We start from the raw sequence: 10,878 nt of genomic DNA on the forward strand, positions 1-10,878 counted from the left end.
ATGTCAAAGATATTGTTATTGTGGTGATGTGCTTCCTTTGATGGTGGGCTTGCCCATCCTACTAATAAAAACACTTCCTGTTTTATACAATTATATTTTCAATATAATTCACATATTTTATCTCTGTATAGCCTTCCTTTGATGATTCGCTTCAGCCTAGATGTTGGCGCACTACGGAAACTTGAAGTTTCTCTTTGACATATACTGCATCATGACGTGCATTGGTAAGCTTGTGCACTTGCAACTCTCGCCTTTCTTGCATTTTTGGCTAGCATTGGGCTCAGAAAAATAAGAAGTCACACAGCTTTCAATGAGTGAGAACACCTAAACTGTTACTGCATTTGTGAAGTGTCTTCCCTATTTTGTGTTCTAATGTGGTCAGATCCAAGGTATTCAAGGTGCATATCTTTGACAAACTTGTGCAGTGAAGCGGGATCGCAACTCAGGTGCTCATCAAGCATAATCTCCCGAGAGTTTATGAAGCACCTCTCTGGTCCTGGTTTTGATTCCAAGCTATAGGTGCTTTTTTTGACATACACAAATTCTGTCACATAGTCCATGACTATACTAGAAATAGTTAATCCTATAAAAAAGCAAAAAGAATAGCATAAATGTGTTCACTATTATCTTGTCCTTTTGAACATTGTTGTTTGAATTAATATACATGCTCTTTCCACATACATTAGACCTGGCGCCCTCAATCCTTAGAAACCTCATTGTATGATAAAGGTTCATGTAAAGATAAAACTCGTGTGCATGTCCATGACATATGGCTCTGCTGCAAATTCAAGGCGACCTTTACTTCAGTATTTCAAGTTAGCCTATATGAATTTAACTTTGATGCAATCTGACTTCATATAGTTATGGAAATTTCTACCATTTTATTGAAAAATAGACGGGCGCAACAACACGCGCCAGTATCGTCTAGTTAAGGATAACAAGATGGGGTCTATTTCTACATAAATAGATCTTGTCTACATCATGTCATCATTCTTATTGCATTACTCCGTTTTTCCATGAACTTAATACACTAGATGCATGCTGGATAGCGGTCGATGTGTGGAGTAATAGTAGTAGATACAGGCAGGAGTCGGTCTACTAATCTTGGACGTGATGCCTATATAATGATCATTGCTTGAATATCTTCGTGATTATTTGAAGTTCTATCAATTGCCCAACAGTAATTGTTTTCCCACCGTTTGCTATTTTTCTCGAGAGAAGCCACTAGTGAAACCTACGGCCCCCGAGTCTCTTTCATCATATTTGCCTTTGCGATCTATTTTTCTTTGCTTTTATTTTCAGATCTATTAAACCAAAAATACAAAATACCTTGTTGCAATTTATTTTATCCGTGATCTATTTATCCTATCTACCACAATTATCTCACGTTATCTTGCCTACTTGAGGCGCCGTACCCGAAAGGGATTGACAACCCCTTTAACACGTCGGGTTGCGAGTATTTGTTATTTGTGTGCATGTGTTGTTTACGTGGTGTTAGGAGGTTCTCCTACTGGTTCGATAACCTTGGTCTCATCACTGAGGGAAATACCTACCGTCGCTATACTGCATCATCCCTTCCTCCTTGGGGAAATACCGACGTAGTTCTAGCAGACAGCAAAAGGAATTTTTAGCGCCGTTGCCGGGGAGGATCTTCAACGTCAACCAGGTTCCTAATCACAAATCTCATCTCCTCGTAATTTACATTATTTGCCATTTGCCTCTCATTTTCCTCTCCCCCACTTCACGAAAATTTGCCTTTTTATTCGCCCTCTTTTTCGTTTGCCGTTTTCTTGTCAGATATATTCGTGTTCTTCTTCTCTCGTCACAATGGCTAGTTTGAACACTCCTCCTTTGTTACCAGACTTTGAAGTTCTATACCGCAAACAAAGACAAGGAGAAAATTTGAAAGATGCTTGGTATAGGCTTATGGAGTCTTATCGTGTTTGCAATCTAAAGGGTGATACAAAAATTTTTCTTAGAATTTTTTACGTAGGATTGGCTTTGCATCATAGACAACTCTTGGATTTTGCCACGAAAGGGAATTTTATTGAGCTCGATGTTAATAGCCTATGAAATCTTAGAAGGAATTTTGGGGGTTCCACCATAAAAGAAAGGGTTCTCTTTCACCCCAGAGGGAGTCCAAATTCTGGAAAAACTCGGTGATTTTCACAAACATATGGTTGAATAGCAAAAATATAATGAACATCTCAAACATCTCAATGGTAGTATCAATCGTATGAACACTTTGATTACCCTTTGCAATAAACGGTTGGATATTTTAGATCTCAAGATGGTTTCTTTTTTGGAAAATTTAGGGAATCGCAAAGAGCCTCCCGGATTTGAAAAGACCCTTACTAAAGTGGCAAAGATTGCCGAGGACAAAACTTAGATCCCATGCGTTATGCCTAGCTAGGGGCGTAAAATGACAGCGCTCGTTGGGAGGCAACCCAACTTGTATCTTTTTGCTTTCTGGTTTTCTTGCTATTTTCAATAAAATACACAACTATGCCTCTGGTTAGATGTGTTTTTGTGGTTTAAATTAGTGTTTGTGTCAAGCAAGGCCTTTGGGATGATTTGGGTGGAAGTTGATTTGATCTTGCTGAAAAACAGAAGCTTTTGCGCTCCTGAAATTATTTTCATTTTTATCTGAAGAGTGATTTTAAGTTGATTATTTTTGCAGAAGATTAATAAACAAATTATTTACGTTGTCCTAATTTTTCAAATTTTTTGGAGTTACATAAGTATTCGAAGTAGTCAGATTGCTACAGACTGTTCTGTTTTTGACAAATTCTGTTTTCTTTGTGTTGTGTGCTTGTTTTGATGATTCCATGGTTTTCTTTGATGAGTTTTTGCCATAGAAAAGTTGGAATACAGTAGATATAATGCCAAAATAAAATATGAATGGGTTTGCAACAGTACTTATAGTAGTGGTTTGCTTTCTTATACTAACGAATCTCACAAAGGTTTTGTTGAGTTTTGTGTGAATGAAGTTTTCAAGTTTTGGGTGATCTTACGATGGATGAAGGAATAAAGATTAGCAAAAGGCTAAGCTTGGGGATGCCCCCGAGTGGCATCCCCTCTTTCTTCTAACAACCATCGGTATTTTATTTGAAGCTATATTTTTATTCGTCACATATTATGAGTTTTGCTTGGAGCGTCTTGTATGATATGAGTCTTTGCTTGTTTTGCTTTGTGTTTTAAGTCTTGAATCCTTGCCGGACACACCTTTTTGAGAGAGCCAAAAATTATGCTATGCTTGCTCCTATGCTTCACTTCAATTTTTAGAGCCATGGAATTGCTCTAGTGCTTCACTTATATCTTTTCGAGCACGGCGTGCTTTGTTATTTTTTAAGAAATGCTCTCATGCTTCACTTAGATTTATTTGGGAGTTAGTAATTTTTTTAAGAAATTCTCTCTTGCTTCACTTAGATTATTTTGAGAGAAAGAAATATTATGCTCATGTTCTTCACTTAAATTTATTTGAGCTTATCAAAATCAACATATAAAAATAGTCTCAAAGTGATAGATATCCAAGGAGGATATAATAAAAACTTTCATGAAGATCATTGGACAAAATAAACTTGATTCTTAGTAATGGTTTCGAGATATGACGATATGATATGTGAGTCATGTTGATGAGTAATTGTGTTTTAGTAAGAATATTGATGTTAAGGTTTGTGATTCTCTATGCAAGAACGAAAGTCAATAGTTATGCAATAAAATTTATATCCTACTTGTGGTGCATTATTCGGTGTTACTTATGCTTAATGCTTGGGTATGAGATTTTTTGTTTCTTGTTTGGTCGCTTCCCAATCTTTTGCTAGCCTTCATTTTGCACTAAGTATGGTCACCACTTGTGCATCCAAAATCCTTTAAACCAGTTTTGCCATATGAGTCCACTATACCTACCTATATATGGTATTTCTGTGCCTTTTAAGCAAATTTGCATGTGCCATCTCTAATTTTCAAAATAAATTTCTCTTTTGTTTGCTCGTACCGCTCGCGAGGCGGTGATGGGTGGCCAATATATTCCATGCTAGATGTGTTATTCTCACGATGAGTGTTTATTCACTTGTCATTGCATGAGAGTACGACAAAGGTATTAGGGATGCCCAATCCCGAAATAAAAAATAAATTTACTTTATGTTGTCAAATAATAAATTTCTTGAAAAGTGTTGGTATGGAGGGCACCCGTGGATACAGTTAGCCATGAAAAGTGAAAGTAATGATGGAAAAAGGAATAAACTAATGATGTTATCCCGTTATCAAATGACAACTCATGTCCATGGTTAGGGTTTCGCTCAGTCGCCCACGTGAGCTGACTCGAAAGGGACGGGGTCAGAACCAACTTTCTCTCTGTCGATTCTTTTTGTCTTCTTATATTGTAATAAAATGAATAACTCACATTTTAATATGTTCATGTATATGCTAATAAGTATTTTACGTATTTTTAAATTTCATTTATTTGAAATCATTTTTCATGCTTGCTAGAATATATGGTCATGTATCTAAGACAATGTTCATGTATTCACCCCAAACAAAAAAGTAATAAAAAAAGTAAAGAATAGAGGAAAGAGAGGAACTAAGCAAACAAAAATATTTTAAAAGGATAAATAGTTGAAACTAAAAATTATGACCGGAAAAAACTCTGAAAAATACAGTAAAATAGAAAGGAACTAAAAAAGCGAAACAAAATAGAAACAAATGAGTAAATGGCCAGGCCCATATCACCCGCTGGGGGTGTGTGCGGCAAACAGAACCTCTCTCCCGTCTCCCCTCTCGCTCCACCCCCGAAAAATTTCCCGTTCCCTCTCTTCTCCTCAAATTCCCTCTCTTCTTATTCCCCCCCCCCCCCTTTCCGTACCTTCTTCCTCCCCTCCCCACCCCCCTCGCCTTCGCCCCCCCCCCCCCCCTCCACCACCTCATGGCGTCCACCTCGGTTGCGTTGCGACTAGCGCGTCGTACGATCTGGGACGAGCTCCGGCCAATCTTGGTCGGGTTGGGAGACAATATCTTCCAGACCCCGAAGCCACGGCGTCGCAGGTCGGCGGCTCCGCATCCACCGCCCTACCTCATCATCGACGGCGGGGTTCCGGGGATCATCTTCCGGAAGCCCCTCCTCCTCCCTGTTCTTGCCATATCGCCGGAGCATATCCGGTTCGTCATCGGACCGGACGCCGTCATCGACCGGGTCCACGGGTGGGACTACGTGTGCTTCGACCGAAGGGTCGGGGCCAACCCCTTCGACTGGCGGATTATCGTCTTCTTGCTTGCGGCTGCGGGAGTAACCGCGTTCTTCTTCTACCGCACGAGGCCACGGGGGGATGACGGGCCAGGAGGCCCTGGACCGGACGCGCCTGGACCGCGAGGCCCCGGACCGGGCGGGCGCTCGAGGTTCCCGCGTAGCCTCGGGCTTCTTGATGTTCTTGGAGTTAGCGGCGGCGGAGGAGGGGACGCTGGAGGGGGGAGGTTCCGCCGCAGCCTCGGGCTTCTTGAGGTTCTTGGGGGTGGCGGTGGTGGTGGAGGAGGAGGAGTTGAGGGCAGCTCAGGCGGCGGTGGTGTCACTCGTCCGCAAGATTGCGAGAGCTCCGCGGAGTTGCAAGATTCGGTGAGTTGCCTTTGCTGTCTCCATTGCCTAATTACAGGTCTTGCACATCGAACTCTTGTTTCGTGCTGACAAATGATCCTGGCCGCGAATGATCCTTTTGCTATGGCATTCTTGTGCAACATCTTGTATTGCTAAGGATTCAGGATTTTGTGGAGTACTAGTTTCTAGTACTGTTCTTGTATGCTATCCTATTCCTACCAGCAAACAAGTGAAGTGTGTAGGATTGGTATTATCCCTGTGTTATTTGTTCAGTCCTAAGTCCTAACCAAGCTCATATTTATTTGTCCCTTGCACCTGGTTACTATTGATTGCTCAGAACTAGCTATTGTAGTTGACCAAGTTACATAAAGTCAGCTGATTGAGTATGCCAAATGATATTTCTGCAATATATCTGACATTTTTATCGCATCTATCCCGTTGCAAACTGTTAGTGCGATCCATTGATGCAAACTTATTACAGCATTGCAACAGATAATGTCTTGTGTAGCCAACTTTATGTTCAAATGCACAATGTGGGCTTGTTGTAGTATTCCCATAATAGTTTGATGCTTTATTCTGAATTATGAATACTTATTCCCTTTACGCATATCAGACTGTGGATGTGGTGGCCAGCCATGAATTTCCTCAAGAGGCAGAAGCTTACTCGAGTGAAAGATGTGATTGGATTGAGCTATTTCTTCTGACAGGATGTAATCCACAGGTCATTTACCTAGCAGTACTCAGCGAGTTACTGAATTGGTGATAATTATTATTTTAGAGTCTTAACACTGTTCTTATATGCTCTCTTTAGGTTCAGGGTGACTGGGAGACCTCAATGAGACTGATGCACAACCTGGATATTCCTGAGGGAGATAGCTCCGAGGTCTGTTTGAAGGTTCTTTTTAACCCAGGAAAAAATATACGTTATAGCAATTGAAGTGTTTTTCCTTCTTCCAGTAGCATCTAGGATTGGCATTACCTCTGTGTTGTGATATTTGCCGAGTCATATTCAACGTTTTATTTATGTGGTTGCTAGCAGTTTAGTGTTGCTTTAAAACACCAAAATGTGATATGTGCTTGTCTGCACTTTAGTGCAATATATATATGTTAAAGAGTAGATGCAAAAGTAAGAACACGTGGCTAAGCTTGTTATAGTTAGCTGCCTGTTGATTAAGTGTAGTCACTTAAATTCAGCTGCCTCCTGCCTGAATCATGCAAAGTAATACTTCTGGCAGTATTTCTGATCTTTCTGTTTTCTTCCTCTCATTTGCAGGTTGCAGGAGGAGTTGAGGTCTGCTCAAGCGGTGGTGGTGGCACCGGCCCGCAAGATCCTGAGAGCTCCGCCAAGCTGCAAGATTCGGTGAGTTACCTTGCTGTCTCCATGCCTAATTACGGGACTTGCACATTGAATTATTGTTTTGTGCTGACAAACAATCCTGACTGAAGTATCGTTGTTCCCGTACTATTCTTGTATGTTATATTACTAGCATTGAAGTGAAATGTATATGATTGGTAGTATGTCTTGTGTTAGTTTTTCAGTCCTACCTAAGCTCCAATTTATGCGCCCTTTGCACCTGGTTAACATTTTCTGATTAGAACTAGTTGTTGTGTTAGTTTACCATGTTACTTAAATTCAGCAAAATGATACTTGTGCAATACTATATCTGACATTTTTATTGCATCTGCTCCTTTGCAAACTGTTAGTGCTCCATTAATGCAAGCTTATCAGTTATTACAGCTTTGCAACAGAGAATGTCTTGTGTAGGCAACTTTATTATGTTCAAATACACAAGGTGGACTCGCTTGCAGTATTCCCATAATTATTTGATGCTTTATTCTGAATTATGAATAATTATTCCCTTTATGCATATCAGACTGTGGATGGTGTGCTGGCCAGATACAGCCATGAATTTCCTCAAGAGGCAGAAGCTTACTCGAGTCAAAGATGTGATTGGATTGAGCTATTTCTTCTGACAGAATGTATTTCACAGGTCATCTACTTAGCAGTATCAGCGAGTCAGCACTGAATTGGTGATAATTATTATTGTAGTCTTACCACTGTTCTTATATATGCTATCTTTAGTTTCAGTTTAACTGGGAGAACTCAGTGAGATTGATGCAGAGTCTGGATTTTCCTGAGGGAGATAACTCTGAGGTCTGTTTGAAGTGTTTTTCCTTCTTCCAGTAGTAGGCTTTCTAACCCAGGAAAAAAAAACTTATGGGCATTGAAGTGTTTTTCCTTTCCAGGAGTAGCATCTAGGATTGGCATTACCTCTGTGTTGTTTTATTTGATGAGTCATATTCAACATTCAATTCATGTGGTTGCTAGCAGTTTAGTGTTGCGTTAATACACCAAAATGTGATATGTGCTTGTCTGCACTTTAATGCAATATATATATATATATATATATATATATATATATGTATGTATGTATATATATATATGTATATATATATATATATATATATATATATGTAAAAACACGTGGCTAAGATTGTTAAGAGTTACTCCCTCCGTCCGGAAATACTTGTCATCAAAATGGATAAAAAGGGGTGTATCTAGAACTAAAATACATCTAGATACATCCCCTTTTATTCATTTTGATGACAAGTATTTCCGGACGGAGGGAGTAGCTGCCTGTTGATTCAGTGTAGTCACTTAAATTCAGCCGCCTCCTGCCTGAATCATGCAAAGTAATACTTCTGGCAGAATTTCTGATCTTTCTGTTTTCTTCCTCTCATTTGCAGGTTGCAGGAGGAGTTAAGGGCTGCTCAAGCGGTGGTGGTGGTGGCACTGGCCCGCAAGATCCTGAAAGCTCCTTCGAGCTGCAAGATTCGGTGAGTTACCTTGCTGTCTCCATGCCTAATTACAGGTCTTGCAAATCAAATTATTGTTTCGTGCTGATAAACAATCCTGATTGAACTATCGTTGTTCCCGTGCTGTTTTTGTATGCTATATTTTACCAGCATTGAAGTGTATAGGATTGGTAGTATGTCCTGTATTACTTTTTCAGCCCTACCCAAGCGTTAGTCGACCAAGTTACTTAAATTCAGCAAAATGATACTTCTGCAATAATATATCTGACATCTTTATTGCATCCGCTCCTTTGCAAACTGTTAGTGCTCAAATGCACAAGGTGGGCTCGGTTGTAGTATTCCCATAATTATTTGATGCTTTATTCTGCATTTCGGCTAACCATTCCTTTACACACATTAGATTTCAGATGATAATCTGGTGTCCAGATACAGCTGCTTGACAAGTACCAGTGTCAAATCCTTGTTGCAACATGATGGTCCTGAAGAGGCAGAAGTTTACTCGAGTCAAAGTTGTGATTGGATTGAGCTTCTGGCAGAATGTATTTCACAGGTCGGCGTTAGTTACCATTGCAGAGTACTTAGCGAGTCACTGAATCGGCAGTAGTTATCATTGCAGTGTCTTAACACCGTTCTTATATGCTATTTTTATGTTCAGGGTAACTGGGAGAAGACATGTATGAGGCTGGTTCACCATCTGGGTAGTCCTGAGGGTGATAGCTCAGAGGTTTGTTTGAAGGTTCATTTGAACTCAGAAAAACGTGTTAGATACATCCGTATCTAGACAAATCTAAGACAAGTAATATGGATCGAAGGGAGTATGTTATTTAGCATTGAAATGCCTTTTCTTCTTCCAGTATTAGCATGTAGGATTGGCGAGGCATTACCTTTCATTTATGCGGTTACCTGCAGTTTAGTGTTGCTTTAAAACACCAAAATGTGATATGTGCTTGTCTGCCCTTCAATGTAATCTATACGTCTAAAGAGTAGATGCAAAAGTAAAAAAATGCGGTTACGATTGGTTGAGTGAGCTGCCAGTTAATTAAGCGATGTCACTTAAATTCAGCTGCCTGAATCATGCAAAATAATACTTCCGGCAGTATTTCTGATCTTTCTGTTTCTTCTCGCATGTGCAGGTTCTTAGTGCTTGTGACAGTTCTGCAAAAGAGAGAGCTGGTGACCACCTTTCCCCCCCAAGCGTACGAGGTAAACTCAGTTGCACTCCATCCTCGCTTGTTAACTCTTCTTTTGAAATTAGAGCTAACCATTCCTTTAACCATATCAGTCTGCAGGGGATGATGATCTGCTGGAGTTTCCAGTTCTTGCTCTACTGCTGACACAGGTGGAAGCAAAAGTTCTGTCATTTACATGGAGTAGATAGGAAGGGCACGGCTAATGTTGACCTGTAACAAAGCATACATACATCCATACATACACGGGTTTTAGAGCATGATCTACACGTGTGTGCTGGCATTCTTTGCAAATGTCGTTTTTGGTGCCAGTGGTAGAGCTCTGGTTCAGTAGTGAATGCTATATACTGAATCCATAGGGATACCTTTTTAGTGCAGTTAAACAGGTTCCTACCGGAATGCTCAATTGCATTTGTAGTTTTGTACAGGATAGCAGATTCTTTTATACGTATGTGTGTTGAATGACAACACGATTAACGGTGGATGGCCTGTATGCCACTGCTTGCTTCTGACTCCACATGCTGTCTCTTATCTGTGACATCCTTATGTTACATTGTCTTGCTTTTTATACTTGCCTACATTGCTGAACGGTAATGTGTGCATCGGATGCATTTCCGTTCCAGGTCAATTTTTGTGTTAGCATGACAGGTTTTAAACCTTATGTGCGTCTGAGTTTGGGTACCAGGCCATCATTCAAATTTTGTAGATTTCTAAACTCAGCTCCCAATCTGGATCTTGTATCTTGGTGTCTGACTTTGAGTGACTTCCGCAGCCTGTCCATAACTGTTTCCTCCACATTTTCTCCTAGACAAATTCTGTGTTAGCCTTTTGGAAAGGTGCTTTGCAATGTTTATCTTTTGGAGCATTTCTTCTCATTAATTATATGTTGTTTCCTTTCTCTTGACCATTGCATGCTTGTCAAAGTACTCTGAATCACTGTTTTGAAGGACTTTATCTATTTTCTTTTGTCGCTGCGTAGATCATTTTTAGAAATCACATGAGCAAATCACATGAGCTTGGATAGACAAAGAAAAGATATAATCCCTCCATTCCATAATTATTGTCGTGGTTTTAATTCAAATTTGAACTAAAATCATGACACTAATTATGAAATGGAGGGAGTACTGTTAACTAGCAAACTGTTGGTCCATTACTCACTGAATTCACAGTACTGCCCGGCATGTAGTCTGGAGCAGTAGAAGCATCATTTTTGATTAATTAGCATCCATCCTGTATGTTAAACATAATGTGATTGCACCGCCGGACTCCTGAGGTAGTTAGGATAGA

At 40.1% G+C, this 10,878-nt stretch overlaps 1 protein-coding gene across 3 annotated transcripts; it reads left to right on the forward strand.

Moving 5' to 3' along the window:
• Positions 1-4,918: 4,918 nt before the first annotated feature.
• Positions 4,919-10,101, forward strand: LOC123117462 (uncharacterized). Of its 3 annotated transcripts, none has more exons than XM_044538211.1 (11): positions 4,919-5,608; positions 6,201-6,308; positions 6,399-6,470; positions 6,861-6,947; positions 7,462-7,578; positions 7,671-7,742; positions 8,336-8,425; positions 8,805-8,954; positions 9,060-9,128; positions 9,538-9,607; positions 9,687-10,101. In XM_044538211.1, exons 1-11 carry the CDS (start codon positions 4,925-4,927, stop codon positions 9,698-9,700), a joined length of 1,533 nt encoding a protein of 510 aa, XP_044394146.1. In that variant the 5' UTR covers positions 4,919-4,924; the 3' UTR covers positions 9,701-10,101. The 3 variants fall into 3 exon arrangements, with proteins under 3 accessions (XP_044394146.1, XP_044394147.1, XP_044394148.1); XM_044538212.1 differs by having other exon boundaries at positions 7,677-7,742; XM_044538213.1 differs by having other exon boundaries at positions 6,405-6,470.
• The last annotated feature ends 777 nt before the right edge of the window (positions 10,102-10,878 follow it).

The sequence above is a fragment of the Triticum aestivum genome, chromosome 5B (genome assembly GCF_018294505.1).
Source record: "Triticum aestivum cultivar Chinese Spring chromosome 5B, IWGSC CS RefSeq v2.1, whole genome shotgun sequence".
In the NCBI taxonomy this organism is placed as follows: Eukaryota; Viridiplantae; Streptophyta; class Magnoliopsida; order Poales; family Poaceae; genus Triticum; species Triticum aestivum.

Bases quoted from the DNA above. Each gene is read 5' to 3' on its own strand.
- LOC123117462 (XM_044538211.1), top strand. From the start codon at position 4,925: ATGGCGTCCACCTCGGTTGCGTTGCGACTAGCGCGTCGTACGATCTGG. The intron at 6,471-6,860 runs GTCTGTTTGAAG...TCTCATTTGCAG, and splicing joins CTGAGGGAGATAGCTCCGAG to GTTGCAGGAGGAGTTGAGGT. The intron at 9,129-9,537 runs GTTTGTTTGAAG...TCGCATGTGCAG, and splicing joins CTGAGGGTGATAGCTCAGAG to GTTCTTAGTGCTTGTGACAG.